We start from the raw sequence: 17,184 nt of genomic DNA, 5'->3' as shown, positions 1-17,184 counted from the left end.
TTTTACAGTGTACTATACAGTACATACTATACAGTACACTGTACTACACTGTACACTATACTGTGCAGTACGCTTGACTGTGCAGTACGCTTGACTGTGCAGTACGCTTGACTGTGCAGTACGCTTGACTGTATAGCGAATACATGTACACTGTGCGGGGATGATGCGTTAATGTTCTCACTTGTTTCTTCAAAGGCCCAGTTCAATTTATCATTGAGGGTGTTGTAGTGAAGGCCCTAATAGTGAACTCTGCAAGTGGTTAGTTATAACGAGGTAACACTGTATAAGCAAAGTCATTGGAGGCAATAATTACTTGTATTTATGATGCTCACGTTCCTGCTTTGGCCTCAGACGGTTTGTCTGAGTTTCTGCTCCTTGTCCTTGGTCTCTTTGGCTTTGGGTTTGGCGAGAGAACCGTTTGTCTTCTGTATGATCTCGTAAATGTCCAGAGCTTCACCTGTACGCGGGCCAAACAACGGTTGTACTTATGCAATGCCGTCAACTCTGCTTAAAGCCATTGTCGTGATGCCCACTCAAAAGCACATGGTCAAAACATAGCTTTGAAATTTCATGTTAAAGATGATGTGGCTTTGGAGTTCACAAAAATGTGTTCTTGTGTGCCACAGTAATAGTCAACATACAATTGTAAAAACAGGCAGCATGTAAGTTGTAAAAATCGAATAAATTACATTCCAAATGCAACTACAATTTCTCGTCTCTCTTTTTATATATATATATTTCGTCCTTTATTCAACTCAATTTGAGAAAATGGTGTTGTTGGTGATGGAGGTGGTCGTGGTTGTCGTGGAAGTGGTGATAGCAGTGAAGGTTTTTGGTGGCGGTGGCAATAGTGGAGGTGATGGTGGTGGAAATGTTGAATGTTTTGTAAGTGGCATGGAGATGGCAAGTGGTGGAGGGGTTGTATGTGTTATTGACAGCAGTTGTGTAAGTGGTGGTGGTAGTGAAGAGGGGGGGGGCGTGGGGGGCACCTGGAGGGATGCCGTATCTGCGCTGCATGCCCGTGGGGTTGGAGGGCGTCACGCAGTCCATGGTCACTTCCTTGCGCAGGCACGTGTCGATGTCCACGGCGCTGAAGAACGCCACCGACTGCGGAAGGTCCTGCATGCCCAGCTTGTAGGCGAACATGCAGCTGCCCGGACCAAGCACGCATGAGCACACAAAGTCACATACACGTACACAAAAGACACAAGATCCCCCGTATAGTCTTTCACAGTGTTGGGACAAATGCCATAAGCAAGCACCTATGAAGGACACGGCACCCAAGTGGTTGGGTGGCCAACACACAGCCTGGCCCCTTTTTGTCTCCCCATTGCTGATGTTTATACACTGCACCAGGTACTCAATTAAGGCTGAGTAGACCTAGGACCGGTTCAGATATTCACCAATGTTGGCCCTTTGCGGGATTTGAATTCGGGTCACTGAGTTCATAGTGCAGTGGGCAAACCACTAGGCCACCACTCCCCATGCACACATATACACATGCAGGCATGTGCAAAGAAGCCAAGTTCATTCATTTACGGTGAAAAGATCCTTTTGCTTGCGTCATCACGACATAAGGGACTGCACTAACCACAGCACTGGTCATGTGTGTGCATAATAATCACCAACCATTATCAATCCACCGCTGGATTAAATCTTTCCCAATCTGTCACCATCCCACACGGTCTTGCGATGCCACAATCCCTCTCACTCCTGCGCATGATCTGACATCCTCCTGGGCGTGTTCCTTTCTCTGGTTGCCATTCCATCACCACCGATCTCGTCCATCGGCCATTCGCGCCCCGTCTCTGACACCCACGGACCCCACCTTCCCCCCTCCCCCCTCGTTGCCCTCCTCACCGGGTGAGCAGGTTGGTGATCTGCATGGCGAGGGCGGCGCGGTAGCGGTCCTCGCTGGCCACCAGGTACCGCACCTCGTCGTGGATGCTGATGCAGAAGCGACCCTCGATGCGGTACTCCTCCAGCAGCCAGCGCATGCACACGAGCATGAGGTGCAAGTAGTCGACCGCCGAGCTCTGCACCACCCAGTTCACCCTGCTCGTGATGAACTGCAACAACAAAGATCCCCCCGTGTAGCCTTCACACAATGTTAGGGCAAGTGCTGTTCGCGAGCACCTATGAAGTCTGGTGCAGCATACGAAGAGGTGGGTGACCAGTTCAGATATTCCGTGAGCGGGCATCGCAGTAGAGTCGCGGGGTTCGTGGCACGGCGCACTAGCCGCCACACTGCCGCTCCCAATTAGCATGGGCAATGTTCAGATGCACAGCTCTGTATGCAGTAGGCACCGAGTCGTCAATGGACAAAGCTGTGGCACATTGGCTTCACGTAGCAGTGGGTAGATTGTGGCCGATACCAATACCGCCTGATTTCATCAATGCTAACGCTGTCCAATATCAAAACCATTGCTTCCTACCTCCCGCCAGATACCGCAGCAGTATCTGGACACCCCTTGGTATTATGATCTCCACCATCAGTCCTTGGGTCATTCCCGCCTTGTTCATAGGTTCAGCGGAGGATGTCAAAGGGGGGCACAGGGACTCACTTCGTCCTGCACGGCCGAGGGCTCCAGTGCCCGGCTGATGCTGGCGCCCAGCACGGGCGTGCGTGGCGCGGGCGACATGGCGATGCTCTCCAGTTTGTTGAACATCTCCGACTCTGTGCCGCCGGACCAGGCGCGTCCATCTGTGATGCGCCACTTGGAGCCCTTTGACCTGAGTGCGGGTCACACCAACAACGACAATTGCTGCTGCATCGCAAGGTCAAGTCAAGAGGTCATCACGGCCAATGTTACAAAAGCCACGACTATTGCTAGCCATCGCTTCCTTCCAACCTTGCCTTTTCCAGATCCCAAAATTGCTGCAAAGTTGACACATGACCTGGTGATGATAATGATGGGGAAATTGATGATAATGACTTCGATGATGATGACAATTAGGATGATGATGATAACAATGATGATGGCGGTGATCGGCAAGGGGCGAGGAATGGAGCTGCACCTTCGCGAAGCCTCCCTCTGAATCTTGCGCAGGTCCTGACTGGAGATGAAGCCGTCCTCGCTCACCTCCACGGGCACGCCCAGCGTCTCCACCAGCCACTCGCCCTCCTCCGACAGCCGGTGCCTGCGTGCAGAACGTGGTGGTGGTCACGGCATCACAAGACTCGCACGAACACCGGAGTGCTTGTGAATAAAATTCATGCCATAATCTCTCGGCCATTGTGAGCTAGTGGCCATCACGAGGCGATTAGTTTGTCCGTTGACAGAGCTGTTCATCGTCCAACCTGTTTGCCTACCACCAATCTGGTTGAGTACTTGATTGGAAGACGGCGTGTGATGTACCAGGTGTTGTAGGCATGGGCTTCCCATAACCACCACCCACCTAGCAACCCAAACCACGTTTGGGAATTTAACAAATATGTGCGATCTACCAACATTTTCTCCAAAACGCTGTATCACAGGCACGAAACTGGGCAGGCAACAGGTGGTAGCGACTTCACTGCTTGCTGCCTGCCCATGGCTGACGCACCGCCCATCCATCGCTCACCCACTGCCCGCCCATCACACTCACCGGCGGACGCCCTTGGTGGCGGCGTACATGGCGCGCGCCTTCTCGGCCGCCTGCTGCGGCGAGAGGCGGTGGTTGAACTGCATGAGGAGGCGCTCGGCGAAGGGCTGCCCGGCGCCGTAGATGCGGCCGTAGTTGAAGACCTTGGCGTGCTCGCGGCTGATGCCCACGGTGGACGCCGTCTTGCTGTGCAGGTCCGTGCCGTCGCTCTTGCGGCCCTGCAGCGTCATCCAGCCGAAGGCCGTGCACCCTGCGCCGCCGCGTCGCGAGCACAAGCCGTGACGACGATCGCACCCCCCCACCCTCCCCCCTTCTCAACATCGTTCTCGTAGTACGCGGCGGATTTTGGCTGGCCGTTGAACAAAGATGGTCACCGCATCGCGCGCTTCCAGATGTGCTTCTGCGGCCGTTTGGAACGCTCTTCGTTCTGATATTAGGAAGACACTGGAGCTATGCAATTTTAAATAATTTCTATTAAAAACTAATTTCTTTCGAACAGCTTTTTGCCTTTAGTTTTTTGTCCTTCCCCCGCACCTCCGATTAGCACTAGTGGCTACGTACGGTGCAAAAGAAGTTCAACATAATACATTTTCGGAGCATTTTCTATGTATTCATTTATGCAGAACAAATAACAAAAGCAACTGTTACGTGAGGAATTGCAAATACTGCAAACATAACTCCCTTCAGTGCAAATCAGCTCGAGCAGATGACCTCCAGGAGGATCACAGCACAAAACTATAGAAACGTATATAGGGTGACTTTGTACGGTGGGCATCCTCTCGAGATGGAGCGATGAGATCAGTTTGTGTGCGGGAGCTAGAAGGATTGCTGCATGGCATGACTGTGGGCGATGGCCGTGGCTTGGAGAGGCCACCATTCAGCAATGTATAGTTCACAGATATAGATCTCATCAGCAATCTGTTACATACTAGATGCCAAGATGTGGCAAGTAAAGCTGAATAGATGCAGCTGCTGCTACCGAGCGACGCCGTCACGCCACACGCCCGCCCACCAGCTCACACGCGCGTGAGCCCCCGGCCCCACCGTGCATGCCGGCCATCTGCGCGTCGCCCAGCACGGAGGCGATCCACAGCTCCTGCGAGTCCACGTCGGCTCCCACCAGATGGTACCCCGGCGGTGCCTGCACCATGGCCTTGAGCTCGCTGCCCACGCGGTCCGCCTGTCACGTGTGGACACGACGGTTATCGGACAACACAGATGAACTGACCGGGCGAGCGACCGACCACCCGAGCAACGGACTCACGGACGGATCGAGCGACTGTGGGGCAGGGGGCGACCGCGGGCGACGAGACGCGGCGAGCACAAGATCGTAGGAGGTGGATTGTGAACTACTAACGAAGATGATCGCGGTGTAGACGGCTTTGTGCAACCCGGTGGCGAGATGCTGTAAAAGTCCTTATTGTATGTGTATCATTGATATTTTGATTATATTTTATTATTCATTAGTCCTTTGTCAATCCACTAGCTTCGTCGGTCAGGGTCGCCGTTTGACCGCTAGCGAGTGCCCAATCCGTACCCGCGCGTTGCTGGCGGTGAGCCACGTGGGCTCCACAGCCCGGCGTGTCACCGTCCCCGCCGTCACCACCTGCGGCAGGATGGCGCCGTACTTCCCGTCGTCGTCAAAGTCCGAGTGCCTGCAAGCGGCCGGGCGAATGAGACGATGAGAGGGCGAGCGACAGAGCACGCGACGGTGGGTGAGAAGGCTCAAGAGAGTGGCACGGTCCGTTGGGTTTACGGTGGATTCATGGTAGGGGGGGGGTGAGGGTGTGGTGTGGCGATCCGGCCGCGTGGCCCAGTGGTTTGAGAGCGTGCGCCGTGCAGGCGGGAGGTCCCGAGTTCAAATGCTGCATCGAGGGTTGATGACTCAACCCATCATCATTCATCCAGGGATGATAAAATAATTCATGTTTTGTTAGGAGTGAACAATGATTGTTGTACAGAGTGGATGGGAAGTCTCTAAACTCTTTTAAGGTAGGGATGGAGACCTCCCACTCACTCTGTATGCAAATCCGAGTACTCGTCATAAGAATGTAGAATATCCTCCATTGGTTCAGCTCCACCAATGGAGATGCCCTCCACCCAATACTCATTTTAACGTGGAGACATTTAAGAAGATTGCGTGTGCTGCGACTGGTGGCGAGAACACCTCTCACAACCTCGCAATAATTACCTGCTCACTGTCTTGGGAAGCTCGCTTTTCTTCAGCCACACAACTTTCTGCGAGCTGCGGAACAAAACATCCGCGCGTCCCGGTTAAATCGCACCGCTCCCGATCACGGCAACGTCACAACTGGGGGCGTCGTGAGAAGGTGGCGGCAGCAGCGATCTTGAGCCGCTGCCACCGCCGCCGCCACATCAGCACCGGCCGCACCTGATGCGTTTCTGAGCGTTGCGCCAGAAGGAGATCATTTTGTTGATCTCGAGCGCCCTCGTGGCGTCGGCTCCACCGCCGCTCGCCTGCAGGGTGCCGTCCTCCATCTTGCTCAGAAAGTCCTTGGCCAGGGGGCTGCCCACTTTGTTGTCGTTGCCGTCCTGCGGGACCCACGCAAAACGCCTCTCGTCGGTCGGCTGTCACGACGGCGGGCGGAGTGGGGGGCGGGGGCGGAAGCGGTTGAATTCGTCTGAACGACGTTAACGCCTCGGTTCGTACGCGACGGAGGGAATAGGCGAGCGCACCTTGTGCGGCAGACGGAAGAACCAGCAACCGGGCAGGTTTACGTCGTTGAATGGTCCGTTGCCGTAGTGATAGCACGCCTCGCCCACGTCGCCCGGCTCGGCGTCGCACGTCCCCACCTGGAACCCCCAAGATGCAGGCACAAGCGGTGCGCACGTGTTCATGAAGACGACTTAAGTTTGTAATTTGATTCACAAACTTGCCTTCTTGTGTTAGCCCGCAGTTCTGCCTTACGAAAGAGACCTCTCTCTTAGTGTGGGATGTCATCTGGTTATTAAGGTCACTGATTGACCGATTGATTCTACTGACTGAATGATTGAATGATAACGAAGACCTGAACATACTGGCTAAACCAGCGGATGGGTAGTGTTGGGCCCCACAACACCAAGTGGTTGGCGGGGCTACCCCAGTCGTGGGCGGGGTTTGCAGAGAAGTGGGCGGGGTCAATGTGAGCAGCAGCGAGGAGGCCTTCCATTGTGTGGGTGGGGCTAGTGATTGGGTTAGTTTCTGAGTGGGTGTGGCCATGTAGAAGCGGGCATCTTCGCCAGCTCACCACGTGCCCCGGTTAAGCGTCCCAGAAATGTGGCACCTGTACTTTATGGGCGCGTTACCGTGGAGCTTCCCCCCTTCTTGGCCACCCCTTTCTTGCGTTTGGCGCCGGTGGGCTTCGCCGGCGGATCGATACCGTTGCCTTCCAGGAGGTCCAGTCGACACATCTCCTCCGCCTGACGAGACACAACCACAGCAACAAAGACGAAGGAGCTGGATTAAGCCAGACTGTCAAGTGCCGCTCGCTCGCACCTATTACGAGTGGTGTATGGCACGTGTTGCGGTGTTGTGGTCAGCAACGAGGCTGACCACCTTTGTGTCCTTCGAGCTGATGTTCACACAGCGCAGCAGGTGCTCATTTCAGATTGAGACAGTCTCGGATGGACTCAGACAGGAATCGAACTCGGGTACTGTGATTGTAGTGCAGTGCGTTAGAGCCATTGTACCACTATTCAGACTGTTCCTGATCTCCCCTATCGTTCACTTTTCACTTGCGGTGTTTACCACATGCGTGCTGGACTAGGTGCATTCCGAAGTGGTGAGGTTCTCCCAAACCCAGACCGGTATGATTAGGGTCGGCAGCCGAGATGGAACGCGCGGAATCTGAGTTCGGCTTGGCCGTCGCCTCGCCCCACCCCCCCAGGTCCGAGCTCCGCGAGCGTCGTCGTCACCTCCTTCCACACGTCGCTGTTACTCAGCATGAACTTGTCGGCAAGCGCCAAGTCCAGTGCCGCCGGGGCCTCCTTGCCCTTCCGCCGGCAGTGCCGCTGGTACACCTCCCCGACGGCCCTGGGGAGGGACGGGAGCGGGGAGCCCAGGTGGTGAGCGACCACACGGCACCGACGTTAGGCGAGCGGCGATCCGCCGCAAAATCCTTAAACGGTGAGAAACTGGGAACGGGAGCGTGCGTGCATGCGGCCTGGAAATAGATGATACCCGCCCAATGCAATTCGTAGATTTGTCTAGAAATTCCCTTTTGCGAGTCATCATCCTTCCCTTGATGTGCAGCCTCTGCCGCAATTGGGTCACTCGTTAGGGTTCAGGGTCACGGCTCGGTTCAAACCGTTTATTCTGTACATCGTGCTTTTATGTCTCATTAGTAGGGTTGTAACAATGCTTGGATTCACTGATTAAATCAAATGTTGTGCTCTAACAGTTGATAATCCTCTCAGTGACTGTGCAGTCATTGGCGACTGGGCTGAGACCATCGCTTGGGAACCCAGATTAACTGTGGTTAATCGGCTCAGCGTTCTGCTGCCTCGTGGGAGGTTTTGGCGATGCGCCACATCCCACCCCGTGCCCACCTGCTGGGGAACGCCACCGCCACGTCGGTTTCCCCGCCCGCCTCGCCCGCCTCGCCCGCCTCGCCCGCCTCGCCCACCTCGCCCACTCCTTCCCGTGCCCCGTCTCCGCCGCACTCCCCATTCCCCGTGTCCCCCCCCGGGTCACCTCGCCCGGGCACCAGGTAGCCCCAGCCGTGCGGGGTCGTGTGGTGCAGCGGGAATCCATCCCAGCTGAGCCGCAGGAGCTTGGGCGTGAGGCGCATTTGCAGGCTCAGCAGCGAGGGGCCAGGGCTCCACTCGGGGTCGCTGGGCGGCGGGCAGAGCTTGCGGTACCACCTGACCCGACCGCACGCACAAAGACGAAGATTGCCCGTCCGTGTCGCCCTTGTAGACTCTTAGGTCAAGTGCCGCGAGTGCTTGAGAAGGCCGGCACGGCGCACCAAGAGGTGGTGGTGTGGCCACCATGGTGCCCAGCCACTTTCATCTACCCAGTGCTGATGCGATCCGCCAACTCTTGCCTTCGAAGCACTGGATCACAGGCGTGGGTCAATTGCGTGTGAACACGTGCTCATACACACGGCCTGCGGACGTTCCACTATCAGTAATGAACCAAGTCTCTCACTACCACCCCCATGATGATTAGATACATTTTAGCGATTTAGGATTAAAATTCGAGCGAACAATTGACTCTTCTTTTCTACATTGCAATGAATGGTAGTGTGTCTGGTAGTGCACACGGCGGTGGTACGGTGGCTGGTGAGCGGTGCTGATCTACGAGGGGGCTCACGCGGGGTGCCCTTGGAGGAACTGCTGCCTCTTGGGGAGCAGCGGCAGCGTCCGCTGCTTGAGCCTCTCCAGCGCGAGCGACCCCGCCGGCGGGACCTGCTCCTCCTCCTCGCTCGGCGGCCCCGGGTCTGGCGAGGGGAACAATGCGAGAGGGTGCCGCCATGGGGCCTCGGTAATACACCTGGCGACCTTCCCACGCCCACTTCTTTAGAACTGCTTTTTTTTGTTTAATTTGTCCTTCCCCCCCACCTCCGATTGGCACAATTGGCTATGTATGGTGCGAAAGAAGTTCAACATACATACTTCACCATCGATCCCTTCGTCTCAAACACGCCGTCGCCCCTCTGAAAAGTTCACATCGTGCCGCCTGAACAGCAGCCCCGTGGAGCGAGCCCCGAGCCTCTCACCTTCATCGTCGTCGCACGCGGACGCAGACGTGGTGGCGGCAGCGGTGGCAGCAGCGGCGGCATCGACACCGGCGGCAGGGTCCTGTGCGCTTTTCTTCGCAGCAGCTTTGCCTGTTTTATCTTTTTTCTTCCCAGCCGCCACCTTCTTCAGTTTGAACTCCTGTGTCGACCAGTCCTGGTCCCAGAACCACGGGTCGTCTTTGTACCTTGGGGATGACCACAAATTCCTTATCAGCCTAGCATGAATTGCTATTAGAGCTGGGACAATTAGTCAATTGGTTAACAGACTAGAAATTGTATTCGACCACCTTCATGTGGATCTATTACTCAGGCCCCTTTAATATTGGTGGCCGCCCCTACATCCTGCCTCCCGAAGGCAGGAAACCCCTAGGAGCCACGCCCAGCGTGGCACGGACAACACCATCGAAATCACCAAGCCACATCCCATTCAGCGGCACACGTGGGAACAGAGGTGACACTTCTTCCCACACCACCCTCCCACCAACTATTTACACAATGTCCAAACAGTCAGACAATCGAACCGATACTGGTTGGAGTGATCAGTTATCGGAGTCATCAGGCAGCTGCCCGGCTCTTAATCTCCTCGTGTTCGAAAAAACTCGGCAACGCGCCCACCTCTCGCCCTGCAGCAGGCCACACGCCTCGTTGGCCAGACTCATGAGCGACTGCTTCATCTCGCGCTGCAGCTCCTGGTAGGTGTCGTGCGACTCGCTCACGTAGCGCTCCCAGTTGTGGTTCACGGGCAGGTAGCACTGACCCATCTCCAGCATGCCGGCCAGCGTCACCGGGTGGGGGCACCTGCCGTTGTTGGCACAGGGGACATTGTAGGGACCTTCAGTCAAGCGAGAGAGAAAAATAATTCCACCTTTCTGGAAAGTGGTAAAATATGTTTTTTATCTCAAGTCTCTTCGGGAATCAAACGTACGGCTTTTAGTTATCAAGAGTACATCGGAGAGAAATTCCCAGCGTACGTGACGGCTCTGGAACCCCTGCGGGTTACAGACAACTCATAGACATGCTCCGTGACGAGCCACAATGGTGAAGGAGTAGAAGATATGGATGGGGGAATTCTTCTAACAGTGAGGTAAGCACATTCCAACCCTGTATTGTGTGACTTTAATGCCAATGTAGGTACAAAGGTTCAGAGATGATCGGTCGATTGGTAAAGTTGGCAGAAGAGTCACGAATGAGAAAGGAGTAAGTATCTATTAGAATTGTCAGCCAGCAAAGACATGAATTTACTGATTTTTTTAAAGAGAGAATCTGGAAAATGAACGTGAAGGATTCCAAAATGAAAATCAACTCGAATGGACAAACCCAAAATTGTCAATCTCTGTCCTCAACAAATTCAACACTGAAAACCATTCACAGCCAGATGCGATCAACGTTACACTTGAGCATCGCCCAAGAGAGGTCAACGCTCATGAGAGGGAATCACAAGGCGGCCATTGGTGTTGTTGTTGTTGTGCAGAGGGGGACGGGAGGAGCCCCGGTGGTCGGAGCAAGGGCTCAACGCTCGGCGGGGTCACACGGGAGTCGCGCGCGAAGAGTGCTCACCTCTTCATGAAGAGCGGCAGCTGCTGGCAGAACACCTCGTGCGTGGCTTTCACGTCCCGCGCGCAGTACGACATCAGCTCCTGCCGCGGCGCCACACGACATAAACGATCGGCATAATCAAAGCCATTGCGTTATGGAAGAGGGGCCATTGACCGAAATGTCGTCTGTTTTTTATTGTTTCTTGTTAGGGCCACACAGTGTTACTGATGAATGTGTTGAGTTCATTTGTAATATCGAATGGATGCTTGTACAATTGTATAATACACATTTAAACATTCGTTCCCCCCACTATCATGAATGATTTTGCACAATTTAAATTTTTGGTTTGATTCAATGCATTTTTTTCACATCGCTTGAGGTGTTGCTCGTTTATTTGTCTCGTTTGTACAGTTTTATTCGCTCTATTACCCTAAATAAGGTATTCGCATATCGTGTACATCATCATCCATGTTCTATCCACTGCTGGATGAAGGCTACCCCACGTCGCCATGCCATTAAGGTCTCACGATGCAGCAATCCACCTCACTCCCGTGCACGAGCTCATCTCACGACTGTGACTGGCATTCATCGGAAATAAATATCAAAAGCAAAATTCGATATCGTGCGTATGTAAAACAATTCGAATCGATGAATAAATGCAACGATACATGCCACTTCGAAACATTAATTTGGAAGCGAGGCGCCTTAGGCAGACAACAGCCAAAAATCCACATTTATAGACTTTTTAAAACCAAACTGCATCGTGACGGCAGCGCAGTCTGCGAGCGCCCCTCGCCCTGGCCGCTCGCCACCGTTGCCGCGCTCACCTGGAAGCTGCCGCGAACGTCCTCCATGCTGCCCTTGACGAAGACGTCGCGCTCCTCCTTCTCCAGCGCCGGGCCCCCCACGTAGAGTCCGTGCACGTCCACCAGGTTGTTGATGCTGGACACGTCCACCCAGTCCCACGCGCCCATCTGCTCGCGCCAGGCGAGGGCGAGGTGGAGCAGGCGGGCGGGCGAGCGTGTCCGCGGTCGAGCGAGTGATCGAGCAGGCGGGAAAGCGAGCAGTCAACCGAGCCGATGTTAATTGTTACAAACCTCCAGTGCTGTTGTGGCAACACACGATGTGGCCGAACAGGTGAACAGGTGTACACGCTCAACCAAGAGGCCATCGGGTGTAAACACAGTTTATCCACAACGGGGCGAACGTTCGAACGTATAGTTCAGCCAGTAGTGTCATTTGTCCGAGAGCCCGTGGATGACCCAAACTCGTCAGATCAGACTCTGAGAGTGCCCGTGTGTGCGGCTTAACAGGTGCTCGCTAACAGTGCTTGTCAAAGTTTATGTGTGTTGATAAGTTTGTTGAAGTGTACGAGTGTGTCGGTAGCGGTAGTGCAGTGGCTAGCTCACTGCGCTACGATTCCAGCGATCCGAATTTGCTTCCCGCTCACGTCCAAGATCGGTGATGAAAATCTGAACCACTCATGGGCCTCCGCTTGGTCGATTCAACCTTAAATTATGACTGGTGTGGTGTGTAAACATCAGCACTGGGGAGACAAAGGCGGCTGGGCGTGGGGCTGGCCGCCCACCCCCTCGTGTCACCGTGCTGACCTTCATAGGTGCTACTCGCTAACAGCACTTGCCCAAACAGCTTTGGGCGGGGGGAGCGGATGTATGTGTTTTCTGTGTGTGTGTGTGTGTCCGCATGCATTTCTGTGGCGCGCATTCACGTTCACGTGACGATGACACCGGTGCTGCCGCCACCCGCAGGCGACCGGCGCCGCTTCGTACCGCGGGGCCGTCGAACTTCTGCCGCGTGCGCGCCATGTGCTCCTGCACCTCCTGCAACCCGCGCCGCTTGCCGTGCCGGCTCGCCATCCACAGGCTGCGCTGGAAGCCCGTGAGCCCCGAGATGGCCATGTGCAGGCTCATGGTGTCAAGGAACCGCAGCCGGGTCGTCTGCCGGGGAGCGGCGGGCGGAGACGAGGTGAAATATATCGAATGGTTAAATTGATAAACGGTCATCGTGCCCGATGCCCACTGATGCCAGCACCACCACCACGCCCTTGAAGTCAATGCTTCTTGCCTTCTGCTAGATCCTGGGGTTTCTCACCCCCTCCTCCAATTCCATCCTGAAATTAGGTCTTACACAGATAACGTGTCCTTTGATGACCGCTCTTTCAGAATGATCGTCACCAGTTGCCTTCAGGTCTTCCCCTTGGTCCATGGCCTCTGGGTGCCACTCCCAATGGCTATCTTGCTGACCTGCCCTCTACCCTGCACGTGTCTCACATTTAATCGATTTGCCACAAATGTGCATTTAAGCACACGCACGTACACGCAGCAAAAGCGGCTGTAGAGAGGCTTCCACGACGGCGCCGCGGCACGTACCGCGAGCTGGTACTGCTCCCGCACGTGCGCGCGATCGAAGCTGACGTTGTGTCCCACCACAAGTCGCTCGGTTGAGTCCCCTTGCGATGAGGACGACGACGACGTGGACGAGGAGGAAGCAGAGGAGCGGCTTCCGCTGCCCGACTCCATCGGGATGAGGTCCTGCAGGGAGAGCTGCTGGGGCCACGAGAAGCGGCGCTCCACCAGCCTTCGGCTGCACCAGGAGTACCTGTGTGCGGATGTACAGGTGTGGTGTCACAGGTGCGGTGCACAAGCGTGGATGCGGCAGAGGTGTGGTTGTACAGGTTTGGTTTCCCAGCTATGGTCATATAGGTGTGATGGTTGCACAGGTGCGGCCGCGTCTTCCCCTAACCAACACGTCGCTCCGCTCTCGCTCGCTCTCCTCCACATTGGGCACGTCACTAACCAAGCGGTGGGGGAACAGGCGACGGCCAGCGTGGGGCAGTGGCCCTCGGTCACGCACACCTCCACGTCGAACACGAGGCCCGGCTCGTCGGGAAAGGGCACGGCCTCGACGTGCTCGTCGGGGCCGTACCGCGTCCACCCGGCCTCGTAGCGCCACTCGCGCGGCAGAGCCGGCAGAGCCGAGCACGCCACGAGGCCGCACGCCGCGCGCACGTAGCCCAGGCTCTGCCGCGTGGCCAGGGCGCGGAAGTGACCGTCCACCGAGTCGCCCAGCAGAGGAGGCAGGCGGAGGTGGACGTCCTTCAGCAGAGCGCCGTCACGGCCCCACAGACCGTGCTGGGATAGGTGCTCCTTGCTGAGCTGCACACTCTCTTCAGGGTGGCTGTGCTGTCGATGGACAGGAAACCGCACGCAGTCAATTACTGTAGATGTCTCTGGCTTGAGTGTGATCTCTAATCCATGTCTCAGTGCAGTTCCAAGCATGCACATCTCCATGCTTATTTGTGCACTTTAAAGTTTTTCTTCCATTATCTATCCTGAAATGTCGGCCTATGGATATGTTGTATGACAGTTGTGATTATGAACCTGGCAAGTTGTATTTGTGCATTAAGAATACACCAACAGTTACCTAAACAGTCTCAGTTCCACATGATTATGTTTATAAAAGGTTCAGCTGGCAATGTATTTGCCCAAATCCTCGTTCATTTGTTTTTCAAACGTGGGGAAACAAGTGCCTGGAGAAAACACCATGCATATGCGGGGATAATACCTAACTTTGAAGACGTATTGAGGTTTCCCGAGTACATAAATACAGTTAAAAAATCTCGCACTGACCATAATCAATCAACCACTAGTACTAGCTATTCCCATAACTAGCCAACCACGAGTACTAGCCTCTACCTTAACCCTAACCAAAGCCAATCAGCCACTAGTAATGGCCCCGTCACCGACCCGTTTATATTTGTGTGTTGTTCGTTGTTCTGGTGTCTGGATGTTCACCTCACCGTCTTAAGTTTTACATCAGCCGCCAGTCCAGCAGCATCGCACGGACGCACCTCTACGCCTTTGAAGATCTGCTCGTGGAGGTTCCTGCTCAGCATCTGAATGTTGAGAGGGTTCATCCGCGTCTCGTCCCGCTCGCTCTTCTCCTCCGCCTCGATCGTGGCCTCGATCGTGCGCTCGGCCCGTGAGCGCGCCCAGCGCCGGCACGGAGCGGTGAGGAGCCCGGGAGCTCCCAGCCGCCGGCGCGACACGGCGGGAAGTAGCCACGCGGCCCGGGGCCCCGCGGACCGAGCGGCTGTGAGGATCCGCATGGTCTCTCCTCGTGCCCAAGTCTGAGGTTCTCAGGTCCCACCGAGGCTTCAGGTTCTAAGGTCTCAGACCCCAGTGTGTCAAGGCAGCAGAGGTCACAGGTGCCACGGTTCCAGGTCATACATCGGGGCCGTCCATAAATGACGTCCCGCACCTAGGGGGACGGGGGGGGGGTCAGACATTTGTGACGATGTGTGACGAGGGGGGGGGGGGGGTTGAGAAATGTGACGTCACATCAAAATGCGCAACTTTAAACAAATATAGACAAAACGTTCTACTTAATTAAATATACTTTTTAATAAATGTTTTCTCCTACAACATCAGAGTGCAGCCAGCGCCACATTAAATACGCACTACAATGACAATAGTTTAAAGCGATGTGAAGCATGTTTTATTTTTTTTGGTTGGGGGGCAGAGCTTTGTTACGTCATATTTGAGGGGGGGTCTGACTTTTTGTGACGCCGTGACGAGGGGAGGGGGTCAAAAATCGTGTGGCGTCATTTATGGACGGCCCCAGAGATCGTCATGTTCATGGGTCTTTGATACAGAGTTCTCAACATGCAAGATCTGAGGTTTAAAATTATCCTATCCCAAGGTCTAAAGAGTTGTAACGGTATCAGGTGCAAGCGGCTTCAGGTCGTTCGGGTCACGACCCGGAGTCCGCTCTGCAGCCGCCGCATGTCAATTGCGAGCCAGAAAGATTCCTTCTAACACCGCGGCTCGCTCTGCAATGCCGCGTGAGTTCTGTCCAGGCCCGCCGTGTCCAAGCACGAAGTCGGTGACCGTGTCAACGACTGCGCCGCGCTCATGTAGGATGTGCTGTGCAACAACACTGTACAGCGGTGTTCGGTGTGCGTGTTAATGGCTACGTTAAATGCTGTGTTGTTGATGGCTGTGTTGTTGTTCATTGATTAGCACGGCTGGTTAGGTACGGCGCGAAAGAAGTTCAACATACGGTGCAGTCGGAACGCACGGAGCCTGGCAGTGCGCGGGGTTCCAGCTCGACGCACGTGTAAACACGGCCCCGCGCGCACGTGCTTCCGCTCGTGTCGCGCCTTAACTCCGTCCGGGTGGAAACAACGGCACCGGAACCACTTGACGCGTTGAGAGGGGTTCCCCCCGCCCCCTACTCACACACACGTGTAACACGGTGATACGATTGAGCGTTTACTTATCTTGTCTCTCCAGCAGTGCCACAACTGAGTCTTTGGACTCATTTTTCAGGAGGGTCCTGCTACGTTAAAAATCCCTAATCTCTGCCATTACATACAATGAAACAAGAAAAGGTAAAAAATAAAATACAGAGCAATGTAATACAATACACTATTAGACATTGTAAAAAATAAATAAAAAGTCCATCCCAAGTTAGTGATTTTTTTATATTTTAGGCAGGAAATTAGTTTTCAAATTTAGATATTTGTTTTGGGTTGGGACCCCCTGGAAGATTTGGTCCCGTCCCCCCCCATGTTGACTCCATGGCTACGGCCTTGACTTAGTGGCATAAATCAAGTGGGTTGTCCAAATGGATGGACTTGCCCTAGCCATGACAATGTGCCATTTCACCACTCAGAGCAGTGAAAAGGTCTCTCTCCATGCTGCTCCCACAGGCAGTAGCCATGTGGCGGCATGTCAGCGTGACACAGGGCTCCCCACGATCGATATGTAACCACATCTGGATAATCTTGATCGGGAAAGCCAGGAGGCCGGTGGACGAATCGCATCGCCATGTATTTGTATTTAAGTGGACACATCGCCCAGTCGCGCTTGTACTTTGAAAGCTACGAACGCTCTTTACAACAACAACAACAAAAAACCTCAACGGGTTCGTCAATAGCACTGTGGTGCGCGTGACATTAAAAGGGAACGAATGTACATGAGGCGACGTTTCGGGCAACTGAGCCAATCTCGCACGACGCCTGATCTCGAATGTAAAAGCTGCAGTCTGACGTCACTCAGGGCGTGGACCGGAAGCGAACGTGACGCACAATCGGCAGGTGGGGCGGGGGAGGCACGGTAATTATATGCGCGGGGAGTGGGCGGGTACGCGGGGGAGGGAGGCTGACGTCATCATGGTAGGCGTGGCTTCACAGCAGCCCCCCGCCCTGGCCCCCCCTCACCTTTCCCGCCACTCAGCGCGCGCCACCGTCCTCGTCTCGCGCCATTGGCGGGCGCCTCTCTCTCGGCAGACGACGAGG

General features: G+C 54.8%; 1 protein-coding gene across 1 annotated transcript; it reads right to left on the bottom strand.

Annotated features, from left to right (window-relative positions):
- Positions 1–59: 59 nt before the first annotated feature.
- Positions 60–16,161, bottom strand: POLG (DNA polymerase gamma, catalytic subunit). Its single transcript, XM_078854939.1, has 24 exons — positions 15,945–16,161; positions 14,683–15,143; positions 13,680–14,065; positions 13,253–13,481; positions 12,653–12,820; positions 11,690–11,836; positions 10,884–10,963; positions 9,942–10,124; positions 9,306–9,511; positions 8,900–9,026; positions 8,134–8,448; positions 7,501–7,618; positions 6,892–7,005; positions 6,283–6,399; positions 5,978–6,138; positions 5,777–5,830; positions 5,123–5,240; positions 4,630–4,765; positions 3,589–3,835; positions 3,019–3,141; positions 2,565–2,733; positions 1,861–2,069; positions 990–1,150; positions 60–457 (listed from the first exon to the last, which is right to left on the bottom strand). The coding sequence occupies exons 2-24, from the start codon at positions 14,989–14,991 to the stop codon at positions 348–350; spliced, it is 3,987 nt and encodes a 1,328-aa protein (XP_078711065.1). The 5' UTR covers positions 14,992–15,143; positions 15,945–16,161; the 3' UTR covers positions 60–347.
- Positions 16,162–17,184: the final 1,023 nt, after the last annotated feature.

This window comes from Lampetra fluviatilis, chromosome 3 (assembly GCF_964198595.1).
Source record: "Lampetra fluviatilis chromosome 3, kcLamFluv1.1, whole genome shotgun sequence".
Taxonomy (NCBI): domain Eukaryota; kingdom Metazoa; phylum Chordata; class Hyperoartia; order Petromyzontiformes; family Petromyzontidae; genus Lampetra; species Lampetra fluviatilis.
The sequence above is the reverse complement of the archived record's forward strand: the minus strand, read 5'-3'. Positions and strand labels throughout refer to the sequence as shown.

Coding starts and splice junctions, on each gene's coding strand:
- POLG (XM_078854939.1), bottom strand. CDS start 14,991: ATGCGGATCCTCACAGCCGCTCGGTCCGCGGGGCCCCGGGCCGCGTGG. Junction 9,027..9,305: donor CGCGTGCGACGACGATGAAG/GTGAGAGGCTCG, acceptor TCCCCTCGCCAG/ACCCGGGGCCGCCGAGCGAG. Junction 7,006..7,500: donor ACAGCGACGTGTGGAAGGAG/GTGACGACGACG, acceptor GTGTCTCGTCAG/GCGGAGGAGATGTGTCGACT.